This window comes from Pongo pygmaeus, chromosome 17, assembly GCF_028885625.2.
Source record: "Pongo pygmaeus isolate AG05252 chromosome 17, NHGRI_mPonPyg2-v2.0_pri, whole genome shotgun sequence".
NCBI classification, from domain to species: Eukaryota; Metazoa; Chordata; class Mammalia; order Primates; family Hominidae; genus Pongo; species Pongo pygmaeus.
The window spans coordinates 31698179-31724734 of record NC_072390.2 but is presented as its reverse complement, the minus strand read 5'-3'; the positions used below and the strand labels follow the sequence as shown (position 1 = coordinate 31724734).

Here is a 26556-nt window from a genome sequence, read left to right as displayed (position 1 = left end):
TGCTTGTTCCATCTCTTCAAACTGTGTTTTTTACCTTTTAGTATGCCTTGTAATTTTTTGAAAAGTGAGCATGATGTACTGGGTGAAAGGAACTGTGGTAAATTGGCATTTAGTAATGCACTGGTAAGGTGTGTGTGAGGGAAAAGTGCTCTGCAGTTCTATGATTAGTCTCAGCCTTTTGGTGAGCCTGTGCTCCTGGACTGTGAACTTCATCAGTGTTTCTCAGTTGTTTTTATTTTTTTTTCTCTTACGTGGGATAAGATGCCTGAAGGGGGCTGAGGTTGGGTATGTCCCTTCCCCCGTGTGAAGGCTAGAGGGAACTAGAGCTGAGTGTTTTCCTTCCCCCAGGTAGGTTCTAGGCTCTGATAAAACCCCAGCCAGCAAAAGGTTCTGGTAAAATAATTTCTGCTGCCTACAGGCCTTGTGAATAAGAAGAGAATGTGCTGGCATATTTCAAGGTAGTTCTTTTTTCCTTCCCCTTTCTGGAAGCACAAGGAGATTTTTTTCTCTGATACTCACTATGAGGACCTGGTAGAGTTCCTGGAGGTAAAACTCACAAAAGTGTGAGCTCTCCCTATGACTGGGTTTCCTTGGAGCTTTTAACTCTCAGAGTTGTCAGTATTGAGCCTCCAACAATTCTTCAGTTACTGCTTACGTTTTCTTACCCTGTGCTGGTTCCTGCAGACATTTCTTCTACACCAGTAAGTTGTAATTCTCTGTATCTGTCTGTCTGTTTCTCCAATTTTGGGAGAAGCAGTGTGCCCTGTGACCTCCCTTCTCTGAGAGACATACAAAGAAATGTTGATTTTTTAGTTTGTTGAGATTTTTACTTGCTAAGATGGAGTGGTGACTTCTGAGTTCCTTTTAGCTTATAGTGGAAACTGCTTGTAACCCCCTTTTTACATATAAGGAAACAAAGGCACAAAGATGGGTAGTAATTTGCTTATGGCCCCTCAGCTAGTAAGGGGCACAGCCAGGATTTGGTGTTCTGGCTCAAGAGTCTGTGCTGTCAACCACTACATCATTGAGAAAAGGCACCAAGCTGGGCTGGTGGGAAATGGAGGAATATATTTTCTTTTTCTTTTTAAGACACAGTCTGCTCTGCCACCCAGGCTGGAGTGCAATGGCGTGATCTTGGCTCACTGCAATCTCTGCCTCCCGGGTTAAAGCGATTGTCCTGCCTCAGCCTCCCGAGTTCCTGGGATTACAGGAACCCACCACCACGCACAGCTAATTTTTGTAATTTTTTAGTAGAGATGGGTTTCACCATGTTGGTCAGGGTGGTCTTGAAATCCTTACCTCAAGTGATCCACCCACCTCGGCCTCCCAAAGTGCTGGGTGAGCCACTGCCCATGGCCAGGAATATATTTTCTTTAATCTCTACTAAATGTATACTTTCAAAAATTTTTCTAAAGCACTTAATAAAGAAACATATGCCTAGTACATTAAAGCAATGATTACCGGCCCAGCGCGGTGGCTCACGCCTGTAATCCCAGCCCTTTGGGAAGCCAAGGTGGGTGGATCACGAGGTCAAGATGATCGAAACCATCCTGGCCAACATGGTGAAACCCCGTCTCTCCTAAAAATACAAAAATTAGCTGGGGGTGATGGTGCGTGCCTGTAGTCCCAGCCACTCGGGAGGCTGAATCAGGAGAATCGCTTGAACCCAGGAGGCGGAGGTTGCAGTGAGCCAAGATTGCGCCACTGCACCCCAGCCTGGGCGACAGAGTGAGACTCCATCTCAAAAAAAACACACACAAAAACAAACAAACAAAAAAAATGATTACTAAAACTTTTTAGAGTAGAAGAAAAAAGTCACTCCTAAACCTACCATTTGTACGTATTACATTTCAGTCCTTGTCCATCTGCATGAACACTATGCATGGATATTATATATTAAACTTTTTCACCTAACATTGTATCATGGGAATTTCCCCATGTTTCTCCACCTTTTTAAATAAATGATATTTAATAGCTGTATAATAATTTACCTTGGTGAGGTGCTATAAATTACAAAAGCATGCTATTATCGGTTTTTTGATAATTAGTGTTTTTCTTTTATAATGATAAATAATGTTTCACAATTGTTTACCTTTCATTGAGTAATTTAATTCAAGCCCCAAGAGTGTGATTTTTGGGTCAGTTGGTACAGATAGATGTGTAACTATTGCTAACTTTTGTCATATTTGTTTCCAGAATGATTGTACCAGTTTTCTGGGCTTCCAGCATTGCATAATTATATTAGGTTGGTGCAAAAGTAATTGAGGTTTTTGCCATATTATACACACACACACACTATATATATATTACATATACACACATATAATTTATTAATAAATATATATTAACTATATGTATATAATATATATACACACCTCTTAAAAGTATAGTGTCAATCAATAGTGAGAGGTTCTAAAACAGGACCATTTCCATAAACTGATAAATTCCTCCTTTTCAGATTTTCAGTTTACGTCACATGTAGCCTTGATTATAGGAGGCATTCCATAGATTTTATTGAATGGATGGATAATGGAAGGATGGATAGGTGACATTCAAATGATTCTTCCTAATTAACACACTGAAAGTTAGTAGCAAAGTTGAGATGATACACTGATTTATAATTTAGAGCAGTTTCTCTTACCTTACCTCCAGTTTTACTTTATTCAGCCAACATTTACTGTATATTTAGTATGTGCAAATCACAATGCTGGAAGCTGGGGGGTACTACTATCAATAAAACATGGTTCTACCCATCAAGAACCTCCCAGTTTGAGAAATTCACATGCCTCTCTCCATCAAGTTCTCATTTACAAAATGAAATTATTGACCCCAAATTCTGTAATTTTATGAAATCCTACATTTCCCATTTATAGATACTAAGGCTCTAAAGTAGGTAAAGAGTAATCTAAAGGACTGGTGATTCAGGATAATGACAGGGAATATCTTCCTTCCTTCCTTCATTCATTCATTCATTCATTCATCATTCATTGAGCACACACTAAACACCAGACACTATTAAGTGTTGGGAATAGAAACAGAAATAAGGTAAGTTCTCTTCTCATAAAAAGTCCACAGTCTCAAATGGGAAGGTTTCTTTTTTTTTTTTTTTCAGAGGTATAGTTTGGCAACCCAAGAGTACTGCACACAGTAGTTATATGTATGTAATATGCTTACAGTACTATGCGAGCAAAACTCAAATGGAGTGGTCTCTGGTATTAAAGTACAGGAGAGAATCAACTAATATTGATTCAACTTCACCCTTTAAATACTCCCAAAACTTAGAGGAAAATATCATTGAATTTTATAGATTTATCACGGGGAAAAATACTTTTACCTTACTTCACAATATCAAGACAAAAGAGGACGCGTGCACGTGGACTTACCACTTCTCTTCTTCTACTTGCACTCCCACGGACTGGAACTTACTGGGTGCTTTATTCTCCCCTGTTTTGTCAGGTTCTTCAGCATCATCCACCTGGAGAAATCATCAAATAAATAGAGTTGTTCCATTTCAGTCATCTTGCTTGAAAAACAAACCACATTTTATCAGAAAAATCTCTAATATTACTGGAATGTTTTGTAATTCGTAACCACCTTGGTCAATATATGTGTATTTTCTGGGAGCCCTCACTACCTTCACTGCACCCTCTTTGACTCTGTTGCTCTTAGTAAAATGCAATTTTATTCACTCTCAAGGTAGCTGATAAATGTTTATGATTCCTGCATAGATTTGCAAGTCTGTACTTAAACTTAAGTATCTTACTGTAAATACTATATTAGAAGGGAATCTACATGGAAATGTGTTCTTGGAAGTTGTTTTTTTTTTTTATAGAGTTTCCCTCTGTCGCCTGGGCTGGAGTGCTGTGGTGTGATCTCGGCTCACTGCAACCTCTGCCTCCCGGGTTCAAGGGATTCTCCTGCCTCAGCCTCCCAAATAGCTGAGATTACAGGCGTGTGCCACCATGTCCGGCTAATTTTTGTATTTTTAGTGGAGACAGGGTTTTGCCAAGTTGGCTAGGCTGGTCTCAAACTCCTGATCTCAAGTGTTCTGCCCGCCTGGGCCTCCCAAAGTGTTGAGATTACAGGTGTGAGCCACCACGCCTGGCCTGGAAGTTTTGAATTTGAAGACAACAACATACAAAATAAAGAGGAAAATTTATATATTGTAATTATAATTGTTGACATTGGGAGATCTAGATATTAACCTTATTAAGATAAACTATAGAGTGTCTTCATTTTTCTCCCCTTAAAGGATTGACTTTGAATATCACCCCATAGTTTCTAAATAGCTATGTGTATATTACAGCTATTTAGAAAATATACCATATAGAACTAATAATCTATGCAACAGATTTGCTCCAACCCAAATTTGAAGAAAATTTTAGAATTATTAGGTTTATTCCTTTTTCCTACTATGTGTTTAAGAAATGTTATTTCTAAATATAAAAACAATTCAGTATAAGTTATATAAAATTAAAATACAGAAATATATAATGTAGAAAATCTCCCAAGAATTATTGTCAATTATTTGATGTATATTTGTCTACCTTCTTTTATATATATGTCTAAATATATATATTTAAATGATTTTTTTTTTTTTTCAGATGGAGTCTCACTTTGTTACCCAGGCTGGAGTACGGTGGCATGATCTCGGCTCACTGCAAGCTCCACCTCCCAGGTTCACGCCATTCTCCTGCCTCAGCTCCCGAGTAGCTGGGACTACAGGCGCCTGCCACCACGCCTGGCTAATTTTTTATATTTTTAGTAGATATGGGGTTTCACTGTGTTAGCCAGGATGGTCTCGATCTCCTGACCTCGTGATCCGACCGCCTTGGCCTCCCAAAGTGCTGGGATTACAGGCGTGAGCCACCACACCTGGCCTAAATGATTATTTTATTTTATTTTATTTTGAGACAGAGTCTCACTCTGTCCCCCATGCTGGAGTGCAGTGGCGCAATCTCAGCTCACTGCAACCTCTGCTTCCCGGGTTCAAGCGATTCTCCTGCCTCAGCCTCCCGAGTAGCTGAGATTACAGAGGCGCACCACCATGCCCAGCTAATTTTTGTATTTTTAGTAGAGACAGGATTTCACCATGTTAGTCAGGCTGGTCTCGGACTCCTGACCTTGTGATGTGAGCGCCTCAGCCTCCCAAATTGCTGAGATTACAGGCGTGAGCCACCGCACCTGGCCAAAAATATTTATTGACGTCTTATGTTTCTATCTGTAAATTGTCTGTTCATATCCTTTACTAGTCTCCTTCCTAATTAGGCTGTTTTTTATTTTCTTAATCATAGGATCTCTTTATACCTTATGAACCTAAACTCTTTCTCTGTTACATATACTGCAAATGTTTTCTCTCAGTTTATCATGTGTCTTTTAAACTTTGCCCTTCATTGGAGAGAATCTTAGGTAGTCACATCCAGCTTTTATGGTTTGGAAAGCCTTTTTCTCTGAGCATATTTTTAAAAGTCCTGTTGTATTTTCTTTTATGCTTTCATGTTATCTTTTTTTCATATTTAATTCTTAAATCCACCATCCTGAAATGTTTCTGTCAAAGATACGTATCTAGAGATCTAATATTACCCTCCTGTACTACCTCCCTTGGGTTATCAATGGATCTGGCTCCATTTATTAACTAACTCGCCTTTTTTATTTGAGATGCCAGCTTTATCTGATACCAAACTTTACTCACATATATTTTCGCATACATTCTCATATAGGCATTCCCATATACAGTCATGACACACATAGTGACATTTCTGTTAACGATAGAGCACATATACCATAGTGATCATAAGATTATAATGGAACTGTCCTGTGCAGAAGTACCGTTCTGTATCTTTTGTACTGTATATTTACTGTACCTTTTCTATGGTTAGATACACAAATACTTACCATTATGTTATAATGGCCTACAGTGTTCTGCATAGTCATAGGCTGTACAGGTTTATAGCCTAGGAGCAATGGGCCATACTATATAGCCTAAGTGTGTAGTATGCTCTACCTCCTAGGTTTGTGTAAGTACCTTCTATGATGTTCACACAATGACGAAATCACCTAATAACACATTTTCCCAGGTGTATCCCTGTCATTAAGTGACGTACATATACAGACCTGTTTCTGGCCTATTGATCTGCTGGGCTTATTGATCTTCCCTTTCCTTTTTTCTAAATATAATTTTTTTTTTTTTTTTTGAGATGGAGTTTCACTCTGTTGCCCAGGTTGGACTGCAGTGGTGCGATCTCGGCTCAGTGCAACCTCCACCTCCCGAGTTCAAGTGATTCTCCTGCCTCAGCCTCCCAAGTGGCTGGCATTATAGGTGTGTGCCACCATGCCTGGCTAATTTTTGTATTTTTAGTAGAGACGGGGTTTCGCTACATTGGCCAGGCTGGTCTCGAACTCCCAACCTCAGCTGATCTGCCCGCCTCAGCCTCTCAAAGTGCTGGTTGTGTGTCTGGCCTTTCCTAATATAATTTTGTAATCAGTCTTGATATTTTCTATGGCAAGTCTCCTCCTGTAGTTCTTTTTTCAAAAAATATAATTAGGCTAGGTGAGGTGGCTCATGCCTGTAATCCTAGCACTTTAGGAGGCCGAGGTGAGAGGATCGCTTGAGCCCAAGAGTTAAAGACCAGCCTGGGCAACATAGCAAGACCCTGTCTCTACAAAAAATAAGAAAAAAAATAGCTGGGCATAGTGACATGTGCCTATACTCCCAGCTACTCAGGAGGCTAAAGGAGGATTGCTTGAGCCTGAGAAGTAGAGGCTGCAGTGAGCCGTGATCATGCCACTGCATTCCAGCCTGAGTGACAGAGCAAGACAGTGTCTCAAAAAAAAAAAAAAAAGGTAATTTAAAAACAGAACAAAACAAAACAAAAATCTCTAGGTTATTTTGGAGTATTAACTTCTAAGTAAACTTTAACATCAAATTGTCAAGCTCATCCTGTTAGCCTCCACCAAGTGATAAAAATCACATTGGAATTTTTATTGGAATTGCTTTAAATATTTGTATTAATTTTCAGGAAATTGTTGTCTTTTTACTATGTAGTATTCCTGTGTAGGAATATTAAATAATTTTCCATTTATTACAGTATTATATTTTATTTATTTATTTGCTAGATGAGATCTTGCTATGTTGCCCAGGCTAGAGTACAGTGGCTATTCACAAAGTTGATCCCATTAGTGATCAGCACGGCAATTTTGACCTGCTCCTTTTCTGACCTGAGCCAGTTCACCCCTCCTTAGGCAAACTGATGGTCCCCTGCCCCTGGGGACTTACCATCAGTAAGTTCACTGATGCTGAACTTACTGTGGACACCCCATCACTGTAGTGCACTACAGCCCAAGACTCCTGGGCTCATGTGATCCTCCTGCCTCAGCCCCCTGAGTAGCTGAGAATACAGGTGTGCATGACCATGCATGGAGGTTACTTATTTATTTATTTATTTATTTTCAGACGGAGTCTCGGGACTCTCACTCTGTCGCCCAGGCTGGAGTGCAGTGGCGTGATTCCAGCTCACTGCAACCTCCGCCTCCTGGGTTCAAGCGATTCTCCCGGCCTCAGCCTCCCGAGTAGCTGGGACTACAGGCGCGGTCAACCACGCCCGGCTCTTTTTTTTTTTTGACAGAGTCTTGCTCTGTCACCAGGCTAGAGTGCAGTGGCGCAATCTCGGCTCACTGCAACCTCCGCCTCGCAGGTTCAAGCGATTCTCCTGCCTCAGCTTCCCTAGACGCTGGGACTACAGGCGTGCGCCACCACGCCCAGCTAATTTTTGTATTTTTTAGTAGAGACGGGGTTTCACCATTTTGGCCAGGATGGTGTCGATCTCTTGACCTCGTGATCCGCCCGCCCCGGGCCTCCCAAAGTGCTGGGATTACAGGCGTGAGACAACGTTCCCGGCCGCCTGGAGGTCTTATATTTTATGTAAGGTAAGTTTTTATATTTCAAATAGGAGTTCCATATTATTTCTGAGGCTCAATTGTGTTGTTTTATAGTTTTTGTTACTATTGTGAATGGGTTATTTGTGTACCTTTATATTTTATTGATCATATATAGATAAGTTATTGATTCCTCTGTATTTATATTATATTCTTTCACGTTGCTGAATTCTAATGGATTTTCAGTGGTTTCTGCTGGGGTTTTTTTTTTTTTTTTTTTTTCTTTTGAGACGGAGTTTTGCTCTTGTTGCCCAGGCTGGAGTGCAATGGCACGATCTCGGCTCACCGCAACCTGCGCCTCCGGGATTCAAGCGATTCTCCCGCCTCAGCCTCCCGGTTTCTGCTAGAATTTTAAAGGTGGACATGCACATTATCTACGAATAAAAGCAATTTTGCTTTGTTTTGAAATATTTACACTTCATTTCTTGCTTTGTGTCTTGGCCAGTAAAGGCAAACAACACTGAATAAGCCTATGAAAATATTCATCCTTACTTGACTTCTGACTCTGGAATATCTCTAGCATTTCTTCTTTAAGTAGAAGTTTAGTTTGGTTTCATTTATTTATTATTTATTTATTTATTTATTTATTTCTGAGACAGGGTCTCACTCTGTTGCCCAGGCTGGAGTGCAGTGGCGCAATCTAAGCTCACTGCAACCTCCACTTCCCGGGTTCAAGTGATTCTCCTGCCTTAGCCTCCCCAGTAGCTGGGACTACAGGCATGCGCCATCATGCCTGGCTAATTTTTGTATTTTTAGTAGAGATGGGATTTTGCCATATTGGCCAGGCTGGTCTCAAACTCCTGACCTCAAGTGATCCACCCACTTCAGCCTTCCAAAGTACTGGGATTACAGGTGTGAGCCACCACACCTGGCCTTTAGTTTGATTTCTTATAAATGCTTTTTATCATGTTGATACTTGGAATGGCTTCTGATTTTTACCAAATGCAATACTTTTTACTATCTATCTTGATACCATATTTTTCCCCCCAAAGGCTAAAATAACTTTGAATTTCTGTGACATACACTACTTGGTAATAGTATATTATTTTAATTTTTATTTCATTTTTCTTACTTCAGACAGGAAATATGCTGACATTATAATAAGATGAGAGGGAGGCACATCTTAAATGTTTGTGTGAAGACCCTATCATCATGCTTATGAACCACAAAAAGATCAGTAGAGGTATATTATTTTTAAAAAATATATACACTTTGATTAATTCTCAAATTTGGTAAGAATTTTTACATCTATTTTTGTAAGCATGTTATTCTATAATTATTTTTTCTTGTGTTCTTTCAAATTTAGGTATTAGAGTTATGTTTATTTGTTTAAAATATATTAAGAATCTTGACTGGGCACAGTGGTTCACCCCTGTAATCCCAGCACTTTGGGAAGCTGAGACGGGCAGATCACCTGAGGTCAGGAGTTTGAGACCAGCCTAGCCAACATGGTGAAACCCCATCTCTACTAAAAATACAAAGATTAGCTGGTCGTGGTAGTGCATGGCTGTAGTCCCAGTTACTTGGGAGACTGAGGCAGGAGAATTGCTTGAACCCAGGAGATGGAAGTTTCAGTGAGCCTAGATCACACCACTGCACTCCATCACACCACTGCACTCCAGCCTGGGTGACAAGAGCAAAACTCCATCTCAAAAACAAAAAAAAAAGAATCTTGATCTTTTCTGGTAATATTATATGCTTTAAATAACATAGGAATTATTTGCTTCATGAATGTTGAGAAAACCTTTCCTGTTAAAATGATACAAGTCCATAACATTTGTGAAAGGTTTTTTTTTCTTTACTTTTTTTGCACTTTATTCTATAGTTATAAGATTTCTTCCTCCAGGTTTTTATTTTATTTATTTATTTATTTTTTAGAGAGAGGGTTTCTGTCATCCAAGCTGGAGTGCTGTGGCAAAATCATGGCTTACTGCCACTGTGACCTCCTGGTCTCAAGTGATCCTCCCACCTCAGCCTCCCAAGTAGCTGGGACTCAGGTATGTGCCAGTACGCACGACTAATTTTTTCTACTTTTTGTAGAATCAAGGTCTCGTTATGTTGCTTAAGCTGGTCTTGAATTACCTGGCTCAAGCCATCTACCCACCTTAGCTTCCCAAAGTGCTGGGATTATAGGCATGAGCCACTGAGCCTGACCTCTTTCCCCAGATTTAATACTCCCTCTTGCATCGGTATTAGTAATATACATGAGTGTCTATATTATTTTGACTTCAAAATTTACCAACATTAAGCTGTCACAAGAATCTTTTATAATTTTTCAAAAGGTCATATACTATTCTCATTCCTAATATTGATTTCTATTTTCCCTCTCTCAATCAGACTTATTTAGTATTTTCAAATAACCAATTTTGGTTTATCAATTCCAATTTACTTGTTATTGCCATTGCTCTGTTTTGTTTTCTAAAGCATTTATCTATACTTTCATCATTAGTAATTCCTTCTTTTGAATCTGTTGTTCTTTTTCTAGCTTTGTAAATTGAGTGTTTACTTTATATTATAATATTTCTTCCTTAATTATGAAAGAACATAGGGCTAGAAATTTTTCTTTGATCATAACTATGGCCACAGCCCATAGTGGTGATTTATAGGATTCCTGCTGTCATTTATTTCGAAATAATCTTGAATTCCTTCCGTAATCCAAATGTTATTTAGATGTTTTAATATTTTCAAATGGTTAGATTTTGTTATCTGTTTAGCGTTAATTTCTAATTTGAATGCATCATGGTTGGCAAACATGACTGATTATTTCTTCTTTTTGGAATTCATTAAAATGATCTCCGTAAGGTTCATTAGTTTTGGCTGGAGAGAGGTCCCTCCAAAAATCTCTTTCCAAATAAACATTGATGCTGACTTCAAGGACATCAAAATAAAGTCTTCAAGGCTTAAATGTTTTGAAACTATCTCTTTAGTGTTCCTTTATTATTTTAAGTCAATAAATTATGTATCCAAGATAATGTGCCTTTTTATTTTATTTTATTTATTTATTTATTTTGAGACAGAGTCTGGCTCTGTTGCCCAGGCTGGAGTGCAGTGGCATGATCTTGGCTCACTGCAAGCTCCACCTCCTGGGTTCACGCCATTCTCCTGCCTCAGCCTCCCAAGTAGCTGGGACTACAGGCGCCCGCCACCGTGCCCGGCTAATTTTTTGTATCTTTAGTAGAGACGGGGTTTCACCATGTTAGTCAGGATGGTCTCAATCTCCCGACCCCGTGGTCCGCCTGCCTAGGCTTCCCAAAGTGCTGGGATTACAGGCGTGAGCCACCATGCATGGGCCTTTTTATTTTTCAAAACTTTCTTTCAAATAGTAACAATTCCTTTGGTTTGTGCTTTACTTGGCAGAGACAAGTTTCATTATCTGCAGTTAGACTTATTTCTTCACATAAGCATAAAATATTAATATATATCTGTACACTTGGACAGGTATTAAAGGAAATAAATAAGTCTTAAGAGTACGATCTAAAATAACTAAATTTTCTTCTATTTTTAATTCAAAGAATAGAGAAAGCCATTGCATCTCACATAATGTGAAGATTAAGCTGTTCCTGTAATCTGTTTTGCAACTTGAGTTAAATGATAATATATGGAAATCATAATGTACCATCGGGAGGTAGAGGAGTCAGGGCCTAAAGATAGTACGTGAAACTCATCTGTAGTCAGAATTACTCTTGAGAGACTAAAAGACAGTGTAACCAACTGTTGCCAGGGGTCACCTTTGGGGAGTACAGTAGGAATAGGAGGTGGGAGTGGGAAAGAAGGGGAAATCTCATATTTTGCTCTATACACTCCTGTACTGTACGAACTCTTTATAATAATACTGTATACATGAATTGCTCACTTTGTAATTATAAGAAAACAAAAAAAATTATCCTTAATGGTGCCTATGACTTTTAGTTTAGACATACAACTTTGCTCTAAATCCAGAGCAGCCAGTCCCCACAATGCCCCCATCACCCCCCAGCACTAGGGCATCAAGAAAAACACCAGATAAAGTACTTGACTTGTTTTCGTGCCATATTATACAGAAATTTATATCTCTAAATATTCTAGAATCAGAGTGCCATGAGGTGCTCCCATAAGAACATAGGAATCAAGACTGCACACGGATCATGTCCATTTTAGGCCTTTTAACACACATGCTGATTGAAGGAAACAGCACAGTTATTTATTTATCAGACAAAGAGCTTTGTTTTGGTGATTTGCTTACTGTCTAGCAGCCCCAAGCCCATCTTCTACATTCAGCTGCTCTTCGACACTGGGGCCAGGACTCCCAAACTACATTTCCTAGGCCTCCTTGTCGGCTGGTTTCCAGTTGTGTTCTAACAAAGGAAGGTGGAGGAAGAGAAGGAACTTCCTTCCTGTTTCCACCTTCTTCTGGCATCACTCCTGCATGTGAAGATAGCTATGGCTCCACTCTCCAGCTCCTTTTTTTTTTTTTTTGAGACGGAGTCTTGCTCTGTCGCCCAGGCTGGAGTGCAGTGGCGCGATCTCGGCTCACTGCAACCTCCGCCTCCCAGGTTCAGTCAATTCTCTGTCTCAGCCTCCCAAGTACTTGAGATTACAGGTGCCCACCACCATGCCCAGCTAATTTTTTTGTATTTTTAGTAGAGACTGGGTTTCACCATCTTGGCCAGGCTGGTCTTGAACTCCTGACCCTGTGATCCCCCTGCCTTGACCTCCCAAAGTGCTAGGATTACAGGCATGAGCCAGCGCAGCCGGCTCCAGCTCCTTTTTTTTTTTTTTTTTTTTTTTTGAGATGGAGCTTCGCTCTTGTTGCCTAGGCTGGAGTGCAATGGCGCGATCGCGGCTCACTGCAACCTTCGCCTCCCAGGTTCAAGCCATTCTCCTGCCTCAGCCTCCTGAGTAGCTGGAATTACAGGCATGCACCACCATGCCTGGCTAATTTTTTGTATTTTTAGTAGAGACGGCGTTTCTCCATGTTGGTCAGGCTGATCTCAAACTCCCAACTTCAGGTGATCCACCCGCCTTGGCCTCCCAAAGTGCTGGGATTACAGGCGTGAGCCACTACGCTCGGCCTTTTTTTTTTTTTTGAGACGGAGTTTCACTCTTGGTGCCCAGGCTGGAGTGCAATGGCACAATCTCGGCTCACTGCAACCTCTGTCTCCCAGGTTCAAGTGATTCTTCTGCCTCAGCCTCCTAAGTAGGTGAGATTACAGGCACGCACCACCACACCCAGCTAATTTTTTTATTCAGTAGAGACGGGGTTTCACCATGTTGGTCAGGTTGGTCTCCAACTCTTCACCTCAGGTGATCCACCCACCTCAGCCTCCCAAAGTACAGCACGGGGTGCGCCACCGTGCCTGGCCCTTCAGCTCCTTTCAACAGCTCATGCACCAGCTGCTCTGCACTACTCTGAAGTCCCAGCACCACCTGAACCTGCCACCTCACAGTCTGAGCACAGACTACCCCAGGCCTTTCTTCTGAGCTCCTAAACTTCTGGTAGCCTCACCTTTTCCTTCTTGTTCCTTTTATTGCTCTCTCAGTCTTCCCATACCTGTGTAACCAATTTTGTGTATTAAACTGTCCCTGTTTAAGAAGTGAGCCTGGTCTGTGATTTCCTGGATGAGATTTTAACCAATTCCATATGACTACACTTTTGTAAATTAAAAACGCTTAGGATGTCAGCCAAAGTAGGATGTTGTGTCTTCCACTATGCGGTGGTATAAAACTATCCAGTGAAACTTTTTTCAGAAGATGCATGGTAGTTATTTCCCTGAAGAAACACGATCCTCAATGCATAAAAAAGAGGAGACAAAAAAGAAGCAGGGTTCATCAGAACAAGAATGGAGGACATTGTTCTCTTCCTGGTCCAAGCCTCATCCCCACTGATCCTACAACTGCCAGCTCATTTGCATCAAGTATTAGCATCTTCTAAGCTTTAGTCATTGTATATAAATTTATCTCTGTGATTTTTTACTCTTAGCTCCAAATATTGGCAAATGGCACCTTTTATGTATTGTATCTAGGGTAATCTATTTAAATTTATAAAGTGGCTTTCAAAAATTGTAAAAGAAGTTGCAGGATATAAGATCTCTGTCCAAAAAAATAATAATTGAGAAAGTCCATGGCATATTTAGTTCAGCATATTTAGCTAATTATAATTTTAAAGGACAATATTAATCATAACAACTAAATCTAATAATTGTTGAACACTTATGCCTGGCACTGTGCTTATAGCCTTACATATATTTTATCAGTTAATTTTTACCATACCCAAAATGTACCATATGAAATAAGGACTATTATTATTCTCATATTCCAGATGAAGAATCTGAGATATAGAAATATTAAGTAATTGATCTAAGTTCACAGAGGTTACAAAGTAAGTAGTTGTAGTATTAGCTATTGGGTATAAATTAAATTTAAAGTTTTGGTAAAGGATTGGGAACTCTGGCCCTAAGAGGGAAAGCATGGGAGGTAGTCCAAGATCCTAGTGTGACATATTTTGGGAACTTGCATTTAAATTTGATTTCTGTATAATGAAATTCAATGAATAGTTTGCGTCTTTAATTTTTTTTTTTTTTTTGGAGACAGAGTCTTACTCTGTCGCCAGGCTGGAGTGCAGTGGCACAACCTTGGCTCACTGCAACCTCCACCTCCCGGGCTCAAGTGATTCTCCTGCCTCAGCCTCCCAAGTAGCTGGGACTACAGGCGTGTGCCACCACACCCAGCTAATTTTTGTATTTTTAGTAGAGATGGGGTTTCACCATGTTGGCCAGGATGGTGTTGATCTCTTGACCTCGTGATCTGCCCACCTCAGCCTCCCAAAGTGCTGGGATTACAGGCCTGAGCCTCCGCGCCTGGCCATTTTCTTTTTCTTATTATTTTCCATCAAAGAAGTAGTATAATGTGATCATGTTAGACACTAGGGACAATCTTGGCTTGTCAACAAAAAGCAGGTGACCTTGGGCAAGTTTTCCAACCTCTCTGTGCTCTCATCTGTAGGGTAGAGATGATCCTAACACCCTATGCCGTAAGGTCGTTGGATGAATTAAATGAGAGTCACATAAAGTACTCAGTACTTTGCTATAATTTATATAGCAGTGTACAATGATTAGAGGAAGAATAAGAACAATTTTTTTATTCACTAGAATATCCAACTATTTAAGACATGAGATAATGTCTCAAGTAAAAACTTTTCTCCCCAATGTTGTATGTGGATTTAAGTCTAGTTCCATCCTACTGGGTGAAAATAATAATAATTATTATTATTCTGAGACTGTTTAAAAAAATCTAGCTCCCTGTGGAGGTTATAGTTTAGTGGGTGCATCATCACCACTAAACACACACAATATAGTGATGGTCACACAACAATGTGAATGTCCTTAGTGCCACTGAACAGTATGTGTAAAAATAGTTAAAACGGTCTTTTTTTTTTGAGATGGAGTTTTGCTCTTGTTGCCCCAACTGGAGTGCAATGGCGTAATCTCAGCTCACCACAACCTCTGTCTATCGGGTTCAATGGATTCTCCTGCCTCAGTCTCCCAAGTAGCTGGGATTACAGGCATGCGCCACCACGCCCAGCTAATTTTGTATCTTTAGTAGAGACGGAGTTTATCCATGTTGGTCAGGCTAGTCTCGAACTCCCGACCTCAGGTGACCCTCCCGCCTTGGCCTCCCAAAGTGCTGGGATTACAGGCGTGAGCCACCGTGCCTGGCCACGCCTGGCTTTTAAATTAGCCTTAGAGTGGGTTCAATGTGGATGGATTTATTCAACAGCAAATTGAGAAGTTATTATTCAAAGGGTACCCGCAGACTGATATAGCACAACAAAAATGGAGAGAGAGGGTGATTTTTTCTTCTTTGGTAAGAAGAACATTTTTAGCAGGGTAACCCAAGCTAAACAGATGTAAAAGAAACAAGGTGGAATCAGTTTGATCTTATCTTTGAAATGCAGAAAAACAGTGAAGTGAACTGAGAAGCCTACTGAGTTTTCTACCATTCTCACGAAATGCTTGATTAGGCTGAAACTAGTGCACATTCTTTCCTCATGATGGTGCGATGTGAGTTATTGCTTTCCACACTGTCAGTCACTTTGGTCCTGCTCGCCTTTACTCCCACATCTATGGGAAGTGATTCACATTTTTGTTCTCATATGGTCATTCAATAGTGTTGAACATACTGTTATGTGGCTCGATGACCCCGGCTATTCTTGCAAGTTCACTCTCTTTTCTAAAAATAGAAATGTGCGTTAGGAATTAAAAGCACTTCATGTTTGATTGTGTTCATGTTCTTTGAATTATCCTGCAGTTTGAGTCACACATTCGATTTAGAGAACAAAAATAATAGCTGCTAATAATGTCTACAAAGAAAATACTTTCATAATCTTGGTCACATTTAACAGTATACGGAGTCCACAGCCAATCACTTGAAAATCTGGTCCTATGCATAGAGCTATGATTCCAAGCGGCAAGAAAGCAAATCTTCCGGGGAAACAAAAAGTGTTACGTTCCTTAGTTTTAAGTTCCTATTTCAAAGGACAGAAAGGGAGGCTGTTACCTGTATCCCGATAGACAGGCATCGATTTTTCTTAAAGTGGTCCTTCTTCCTGTCCTCCGTGGTGACGGTGGCTATGGTAGTCGTGGTGGTGACGGTGGCCGTGTTATTGCCCATGTGTTGACTGGCAGGGCCATGGATCTGGGCGTTTGCAGCTTCGATGGCGGCTGTCAGAGCCTTCATACTGTCCAGGCTCTCGGTGGAGTTGCTGAGTCCAGACTGGCTGATAATATCTCCTCGCTGGCCCTGTCCGTCCATGTAGGCATCCTGGGCTGACTCTGTGCTACTCTGGGCTGTGATAGAAATGAAAGGTTTCGTGGTAGTTCTGGGTGGGACTGGAGGTGGTGTCTTCTTATATGTTGTAATGCAAGATGACACTGGAAGACAGTGAAAACAAAGACACTGTGATTTCTGCATGGGTTTTAATTTCTGATATTGTAACTGACAGCCATTGGAAATCAGGGCACATGAAACACACTGAGACATTTAACAGGAAAACAAGTTCCATTGACAGGCTGAGACCCCTGCTCTCCGGAGGTGGTTTGGGTCTCCTCTGAGGTGACACCTCCACAAAACTGAGGGAGAAAAACACTGGGAAATATCAATCTCTGAAATGGAAGTTTCTAAAATGGAAATTAATATGAATCAACATAAACTAGACACGATTAGCCCTCTGTCGAAACCTTCCCAGCCAATAAATTGTATAGGCACATAGAGAAGGTGAGGGGAGTTTCTGTCTTCAGAGAAAAAACTAAATATAGCTAATATTAAACAGAGTAACTCATTAGAAGAGATTTTAGTGGTTGATAATAAACATGGAAAAAGAAAAAAGGAAGGCAAAGAGGTTGTGAGGATGCGTGTTCTGATCCTAATAACAAGGACGAGGTGTCTGGGGGAGAAGGGTACACACGCCATCGTATCTGCTGCAACTTGTTTATCGAAGCCAGTTCCTTCCTTCTTTCCTCCCTTCCTTCCTTCCTCCCTCCCTCCCCCCCTCCCTCTTTCCTTCCTTCTTTCCTTCCTTCCTCCCTGCTTTTCCTTTTTCCCTCCTTCCCGTAAAAATATTTTTAAAAAATAGAGAGGAGGTCTTTCTGTGTTGCCTAGGCTGGTCTTGAACTCCTGGGCTCAAGAGATCCTCTCCCTTAGGCCTCCTTTCAAAGGACAGAAAAGGAGGCTGTTGCCTATATCCTGATAGACAGACACATAGAAGTGCTGGGATTACAAGCGTGAGCCACTGGGCCCAGCCACTTCCCACCTTTCTGTCTTTCTGCCTGACTGACTGACCTTCCTTCCTTCCTTCCTTCTTTCCTTCCCTCCTCCCTCCCTCCCTTTCTCTCTCTGTCTCTCTGTGTTTCCCCACCTCCTTCCCTTCTTTCCTTCCTTCCCTCCTTCAGTCTTTTTCTTTTCTCTGTCTTTCTGTCTTGTCATCCTTCCTTTTCCTTCTCTCTCTCTCTCCGTCTCCCTCTTTCTTGTCTTTCCCCTCCTCCTCCTCTCTGTCTTCCTTCTTCACTTCCACCTTGCTATCTCTCTCTCTGTCTTTTTCTGGATAAGCTCTCACTATATAAACTTCTTTTGTGGAATTTTTGCTTGTTTCTGAGCAGAACTACTCACTGAGAGTATTTACACTGTACAAAAGTCTCCTATTGTAGAAATTAATCCACATGCTAGCTTATGAATCAGTCTTCGTGGGTTTGGTCTGCATGAGTCACTCCCTAAAGTGTCTTTCTTTAGGGCATCTTAGTCAAGTCAAGGGTCTGAATCGGACTGGGTGTGGTGGCTCTCACCTGTAATCCCAGCACTGTGGGAGGCCCAGGCGGGTGGATCACCTGAGGTCAGGAGTTTGAGACCAGCCTGGCCAACATGGTGAAACCGCGTCTCTACTAAAAATACAAAAATTAGCCGGGCGTGGTGGTGCATGCCTGTAATCCCAGCCACTCGGGAGGCTGAGGCAGGAGAATTGCCTGAACCTGGGAGGCGGAGGTTGCAGTGAGCTGAGATCGTGCCACTGCACTCCAGCCTAGGTGACAGAGCGAGATTCGGTCTAAAAAAAAATGGTGGGGGCCTGAACCTAGGCTGCTGAGTACAATTTTGGACCTGTGGGGTTCAAGGTCTATTTGGAGGCTCCCAGCAACAGCCTCAGCCCCTCCCTCTAGCCATTTGATTACAACGCTGAGGGTTTTGAAGAAGCTTTACACATTGGTTTTCAGTTTCTCATTTGTAAAGCATGATTTAAGAAAATAAGGATCAAAAATGAATTAAGTTTCCAAGTGGGACTCCAGTCAGTGAAGCACAATTCCTTAAGCAGCTATTATAAATTCATTCAAATAATTATGCTTCCATCATTTCCTCCCCACCCCACCCCAGCCCACCCACTCTCGCAGGTGGTGTCACTGTGGCTCCAGCACATCAGCTAGACCTGGCCACGCAGTCCCAACTTGTTACCTACGGTTCCAGCTGCCAACTCAGGCCATCTCACTGAATGAAATACTTGCTTCAACACTGAAGATGTTTCCTCTGGCCACTCAGAGGAAACATCCTATAATGAACAATAAACAAAAGGACTCTATTATGCTGTCCTGCTGTTTCAGTGGCCTGTGATTTGGAGTAATTTCCTTAACCATAAAATACATGGAGACAGTAATGTTTGGCTATTTCCCAGGGATTGCCTGAGTATTGGAGGAATAAATCAAGCAAATGTCTCATTACAATATCATATGGACTCTGGGATGGGGGAAGACAAGGTGCATGACATAGAGGCAGTCGCCCCTCATTCCCTGGGTGGATGACTGGTAGAGGCCCAGCCCAGGAGAACTTCCCATCTATGTTGACTCATGAAACACATATCTTTATGTCTCTTTTTTTTTAGAGATAGGGTCTCACTCTGTCACCAGGTTGGAGGGCAGTGGCACGATCATGGCTCACTGCAGCCTCGATCTCCTAGGCTCAAGCAATCCTCCCACATCAATCTCTTGAGCAGCTGGGACTACAGGTGTGCATCACCACATCCAGCTAATTTTTTATTTTTTGTAGAGATGGGGGTCTTGTTTTGTTGCCCAGGCTTGTCTTGAACCCCTGGCTTCAAGCGATCCTCCCATCTTGGCCTCTCAAAGTGCTGGGATTAGAGGCATGAGCCACTATGCCATGCCCAGCCCATCTTTATCATTTGAATGCAGCTCAACAATAAGCAGTCGACTTCCTCATTTTTTAGCTAATGCACCTGACAGGAAATACGACTCAGGGAAAATACATTGCCTGCAAGGTGCAGAGTCAGGAGCGGAGCCAGCCAGCCTCAGGTTCTTCCCACTAGCACACAGCTAAGCCTCTGGCTAAACAATGCCAGTGCATATACATTGTAAATATCTTGCTTCACTCAATTTAGTTTCTTGCATCCAAACCATGGTGGAGCTCTGGTTCCCAGAGAGGCATGAGTGATGGTAGTCCTGCTGGGAGTAATGCTCATCTCAGTGATTCAGCTGAAGACCCAGAGTGGGTGGGAGCCATAATTAGGATAGAACCTCTCCCTATTAAAATTGAATGAAACTACAGCATTGTACCACTTCTCCTAAGACATGTCTTTACAACGTGAACTCATTATTTTGTTCAAAATGGATTCTCAGGACATTCCGCCCACTGATATTTCAAGAAGCTAAATAACATATTCCAAAATCAAATGTCTGATCTTTTGGATTATGTATTACTTCTTGTTAGCTCTCCTTGGTTTCTTCTTTCAGTGTGGATAATCCAAACTGGACAGTGAGGCCAGGCACAGTGGTTCACACCTGTCATCCCAGTGTTTTGGGAGGCTAAGGTGGGAGGACTGCTTGAGTCCAGGAGTTGCAGACCAGCCTGGGCAAGGTAACGAGATCCCATCTCTACACAATTAGAAAACAAAACCAAACACTCCCCCTTCAAAAAAAAGATAATTCAGTCAAATATAGAATCATTTGATTTGCTGTGACATACAGTAAAAATCCTGCCATGATGTGATAAGTGGGGGTGGGAGGGCGTGGGGCTAGGTCACATCGTTTCCAATGCATGACTCACCTTGGGGACCTGAGCCTCCAGTGTGGCTCCTACACTCCCCAGGTCAACTGCAATTGGACGCCACCTGGTGGCTGTTGTCAGCTCATCTTCGCTATCGATAGGGATAACTCTGGATACCTTGCTCAACAGGGACACTGGCAGAGTTCCGGTAATGCTTGACATCTACCATGGTTAGATTGGACAGGGAGAATACTGGAGACATGGCTTCTCCAACAAGGTGGTCCAGCCCCCAACACCCAAAGAAGATAAGATTTTGAGATCCCCCCCAACTTCGAATAAGGGAGCTGAATGGAAGACAGGAACCATCTCCCATGTTGTTATACAGAGGGACATTACTCATTATTATGAGGCTTAAGGAAAGGAACCATCTCCCATGCTGTTACACGGAGGGACATTACTCATTATTATGAGACTTAAGGACAGGAGCCATCTCCCATGCTGTTATGCTGAGAGACTCTACTCGTTATTATGAGGCTTCACTGCAGTGAGCAGCACTGTCCAGTCATGGACTAGGAAAGTAAAAGGAATTCAAATCTTCATGACTGCTTTTTTTTTTTTTTCAACGATAGACAGGATCTCATTGTGCTGTGTACGCTGGCCTTGAACTCCCAGATTTAAGAGATCTTCCCCCCTCTGCCTCCTGAATAGGTGGGACAACGGGCGCATGCCACCATGCCCGGCTTAAGATTGCCATTTGAAGGAGAGGAAAGGGGATTCAAATCACAACTCACACTTCTCCATAGTCCTCTTCTTCATTTTCCAATTCTTCTGCACTCCAAAACTCATACAACGAAATCCCTCCATTTTCCCCAACATCACCCTTTCCTAGATTTGCTGTCTAAGCCCTAAACCCACGCTTCTCTCCTAAGGGTATTTTGTTTGTTGGTTGGTTTGTTTCAGTTCTACTCTCAGAATTCAGTGCCAGGAAAGATTTAGAACCCACTGAGAAGGTCTGAGCACCAGCAGGTGTGTGACAGATAAGAGTGAGACTGAAGGAGGGTGAAACACCAGCCAATATGTTTGTCTTCCCTGGTCAAAACAGAAAGAGAAAATGAGAAAGAGAAAAAGAGAAAACGAGCAACTTCTATACAGTAAGTGAAACATCTGATTTGTTTAAGAGTGACGTTCTCTTTTTTTTTTTGAGATGGAGTTTCGCTCTTGTCGCCCAGGTGCAATGGTGCAATCTCGGCTCACTGCAACCTCCGCCTCCCAGGTTCAAGCAATTCTCCTGCCTCAGCCTCCAGAGTAGGTGGGATTACAGGCCTGCGCCACCATGCCTGGCCAATTTTTGTGGGTTTAGTAGAGACAGAGTTTCACCATGTTGGCCAGGCTAGTCTCAAACTCCTGACCTCAGGTGATTCAACTGCCTCGGCCTCCCAAAGTGCTGGGATTACAGGCGTGAGCCACCGCTCCCGGCAAGAATTGAGAGGTGAAACCAGCTGGACTTCCTGGGTAGAGTGGGCACTTGGAGAACTTTTCTAGCTAAAGGATTGTAAATGCACCAATTAGCACTCTGTAAAAATGCACCAATCAGCACCTGTGTCTAGCTAAAGGAATGTAAATGCACCAATCAGCACTCTGTAAAAACGGACCAATCAACACTCTGTAAAATGGATCAATCAGCAGGACGTGGGCGGGGACAAATAAGGGAATAAAAGTTGGCCACCCCAGCCAGCAGCGGCAGTCCTGCTTGGGTCCCCCCCTTCCATGCTGTGGAAGCTTTGTTCTTTTGCTCTTCACAATAAATCTTGCTGCTGCTCACTCTTTGGGTCCACACTACCTTTATGAGCTGTAACACTCACTGTGAGGGTCTGCGGCTTCATTCCTGAAGTCAGCGAGACCACTAACCCACCAGGAGGAACAAACAACTCCTCACACACCAGCTTTAAGAGCTGTAACACTCACCGTGAGGGTCTGCGGCTTCATTCTTGAAGTCAGCGAGACTAAGAACCCACAAGAAGGAATAAATTCCAGACACAGAATGACGTTCTCAAAAAGAATGATTTTTAAAATGCAAGTGGAACTTGAAAAAAGAAATGATGCTGTATTTTTTTTATCACTATTACTGCTTTCCTTTGCCCTGGTAAGTTTTTTGTTCATTTCAAATGAAATTATTTTTTTCCTCATCTGGCTGAAAGGACTCTTATCCATTTATGAGAGAGTTGCAGAACTAGAGCTGAAGATTTCAGTGACATTTTCATTCAGTGGATACTGTAGTGCACAGAGAGACCAGAGGTTGGTATTTACATTTAAGAAGTTATATATTTTTTGGGCCGGGCGCTGTGGCTCACTCCTGTAATCCCAGAACTTTGGGAGGCTGAGGCGGGCAGATGACCTGAGGTTGGGAGTTTGAGACCAGCCTGAACAACATGGAGGAACCCCATCTCTACTAAAAATACAAAATTAGCCAGGCCTGGCAGCACATGCATCTAACCCCAGCTACTCGGGAGGCTGAGGCAGGAGAATCACTTGAACCTGGGAGGCGGAGGTTGCCGTGAGCCAAGATTGAGCCATTGCACTCCAGCCTGGGCAATAAGAATGAAACTCCGTCTCAAAAAAAAAAAAAAGTTATATTTTTAAGAAAGACATTATACGGTAGAGTTCGGTGGCTCGCTCCTGTAATCCCAGCACTCTGGGATGCTGAGGCAGGTGGATCACAAGGTCAGAAGATCAAGACCATCCTGGCCAACATGTTGAAACCCCATCTCTACTAAAAATACAAAAATTAGCCAGGCGCGGTGGTGTGTTCCTGTATTCCCAGCTACTCAGGAGGCTGAGGCAGGAGAATTGCTTGAGCCCGGGAGGCGGAGGTTGCAGTGAGCCAAGATCGCTCCACTGCACTCCAGCCTGAGCGACAGAGCGAGACTCCATCTCAAAAAAAGAAAAAGAAAGAAAGACATTATAGAGAAAACAACACATTCCTATCATTTCAGCTTCTAGCTCATGATTGAATATTGCCTACATTTGTATGGAAAGATAATGCGGCCAGGCGCGGTGGCTCATGCCTGTAATCCCGGCACTTTAGGAGGCCAAGGCAGGGGATCATTTCAGGTCAGGAGTTCGAAACCAGCCTGGTCAACATGGTGAAACCCCGTCTCTACTAAAAATACAAAAAAAAAATTAGCCCAGCGTGGTGGCAGGCGTCTGTAATCCCAGCTATTTGGGAGGCTGAGGCAGGAGAATTGCTTGAACCCCAGAGGCAGAGGTTTCACTGAGCCAAGATCGTACCTCTGCACTCCAGCCTGGGCGACAGAATGAAACTCCGTCTGAAAAAAAGAAAAAAAAAAGTGTTGCAAGCTTCAGGAAGGCCTGGGCCAGAGAATATTTTATTCTGTAGTGGTGAAGGTGTTCTGGCAAATTATCCAGACTCTCTTTCCACTCTGGTTATCCTTCATGTTTAACAGCACACAAGTGTCAGGTGGCCACAAAACAGATGTGAGATCAAACTCCCTTTTTGTGCCTTTTTATTCATAAACCCTTACCGGCTAAGCGAATGGATCATAAACCATAAGCTATGTAGAGCAACTATTTAGCAGTTCCTCATTACTGCATTTTAGAAATTCTTTAAAACATGAGAGAGCAAGTCCATAAGGAACCACAAATAAAAACACAATATGACAAAGTAATTAAACTTATATATAAATTAAATTATATATAGATATATATGCAGATGTCCCAGATCAAGTAACATCTTTTTGATATAAACATGTTGTTACCCTAAGGTGTTGTTATTAAGTGCAACTATTATCAAGCAAGCTGTAATTTGATCATCCTTGAGAAGTGGCAGCGCCTACACAGAGCTCATGGGGAAAGCAACCTTGGATTTGCTGTGAGTTCTATCAGATGGTGTCATCTTACCGAGATGAAGACTACCAGAGAGAAGAGCTGCCTTGGTCCACTGTCTAAAATCTGCTGAGGGCAAAGTTTTCCTGATTTGGTCCAGCTGATCAGCAGTTGTTCAACAAGCCCTCAAAAAGAAGGACTTTATTTATTTATTCGAGACAGAGTTTCACTCTTGTTGCCCAGGCTGGAGCACAATGGCACTGTCTCGGCTCACTGCAACATCCACCTCCCAGGTTCAAGCAATTCTCCTGCTTCAGCCTCCCGAGTAGCTGGGATTACAGGCATGTGCCACCACGCCCGGCTAATTTTTTCTATTTAATAGAGATGGGGTTTCGCCATGTTGGTCAGGCTGGTCTCGAACTCCTGACCTCAGGTGATCCAGCTCCCTTAGCCTCCCAAAGTGTTGGGATTACACGTGTGAGTCACTGTATCTGGCCAAAAGGGCTTTATTAAAAAGATTTTTAAAATCTAATGGGGTTGACAGAAGCGTGCTGGAACTGGCTCTTCTCAGCTTGCTAAGCTTGATTGTGCACATTTCTTTCTACCTCTGTATTCAGTCACTTTTCACTGTTAGCTTGAAATTGTTGACCTTGGTGTATTTACACCACGGAAATCAGCAAATGCCTGAAATCTGCAGGTTCCCCACTGTGGATTTTCTTCAATCAGAGAGCCGGTTGTTAAGCATTTCCAACACCCCTCTGTGTACAGAGCAGGGTTATTCAAAGCCTGGTCTGCAGAGTGGTGCCCGTTCGCAAACTGTGTCACAGTGCAGAGTGACATATGTTATGAAAATTGAGTGTAGGCTCAGGCACAGTGGCCCACACCTGTAATCCCAGCACTCTGGGAGGTCGAGGCCAGCGGATCACCTGAGGTCAGGAGTTTGAGACCATCCTGGCCAACATGGTGAAACCCTGTCTCTACCAAAAATACAAAAATTAACCGGGGGTGGCGGCACACGCCTGTAATCCCGGCTACTCAGGAGGCTGAAACAGGAGAATTGCTTGAACCCGGGAGGTGGAGGTTGCAGTGAGCCACAGAGGTTGTAGTGAGCCGAGACGGTGCCATTGCACTCCAGCCTGGGCAACAAGAACGAAACCCCGTCTAAAAAAAAAAAGAAAATTGAGTGTAAGTGTTTAGAAACTTTTATAGCAATTTTATAGTGTTTTACCTGTTGAATCTAAAAACAAAACAAAAAAACTATGGGTTTGTTTTTTGTATCTTTTTAAAAAAAAGTCCTCTTTCTAGTAATTCTTTTTTGTTGCATTTTACCAAAGCACTGATCTGCAGCAGATTGAGGGCAAACAAACAAACTGGTCCCTTACCAGAGATAGTCTGAGAAGCACTGAAAAGAGCATTTGCAAATCCAGAGAACAGGGCAGAAGTAGTACAAGTGAGATTAAGAATATATTCAAGAGGTAACTTGAAGCCACAGGCTATTTTAGAAAACAAAATGATGTGAAGAGGCCAAAAGAAAAAAAAGAAACATGGAAGGACCTAAACTGGGGACATAAATGTATTTCTATTGTAGAAATACAGAATGGGAACGATTGGACTTAGGGTTGTAATGTCAGGTAAGGTGTCTATTTCAGGAAAGGCATGTAGGATTAGAAGTATGGACCTAGGCCTGTTGCGGTGGCTCACTCCTGTAATCTCAGCACTTTGAGAGGTCCAGGCAGGAGGATCTCTTTGAGCTCAGGAGTTCGAGACCAGCTAGAGCAACATGGTGAAACCCATCTCCACAAAATTATCCAGGAGTGGTAGAGTCCTGTCCCAGCCTTCCAAGTAAGTGGCACCTGTTGTCCTAGCTACTTGGAAGGCTGGGGCGGGAGGATTGCTTAAGCCCAAAAGATTGAGGTTGCAGTGAGCCAAGATCACGCCACTCCAGCCTGGCGACAGAGCAAGACTACATCAAAAATAAAAAATAAAAATAAAAAGACGGGGTGTTTCATTTGGAAAAGAAGAAAGGGGGGTTTTCAATTATTTGGAGGGCTCTTGCTTAGAGGATGTCATGGGCCTGTTTTGTATAAGTCCCCAAAGGAACAACAAAGGCAAGGGCTCAGAGAGGCATAAAGAATAATTCCTCAGGCATTGATTGTCCGTCCATAGAAGGAATATGAGGACCTCATAGCAGAGGGAGTTCTCAGCCCCTGGACCTGTTCAAGCACAGACCAGCACATCTTTTGGCTGGGAAGTTATAGCAAT

At 42.3% G+C, this 26556-nt stretch overlaps 1 protein-coding gene and 1 non-coding gene across 19 annotated transcripts in view; both read right to left on the bottom strand.

The window, feature by feature from the left end:
* DLGAP1 (DLG associated protein 1) overlaps positions 1-26556 on the bottom strand; it is a 977987-nt gene that overhangs the window by 68772 nt on the left and 882659 nt on the right. For all 18 annotated transcript variants that reach the window (XM_063653448.1, XM_054461416.2, XM_054461415.2 and 15 more), the window contains 2 exons: positions 16471-16844; positions 3384-3475 (listed from right to left, as the gene is read on the bottom strand). In XM_063653448.1, the coding sequence (XP_063509518.1) occupies positions 3384-3475; positions 16471-16844 (466 nt within the window). The remainder of the gene's footprint in view (positions 1-3383; positions 3476-16470; positions 16845-26556) is intronic.
* LOC129019216 (small nucleolar RNA U13) lies at positions 9007-9110 on the bottom strand. The gene has a single exon (XR_008495560.1). It is a non-coding gene; the product is annotated as a small nucleolar RNA U13 (small nucleolar RNA).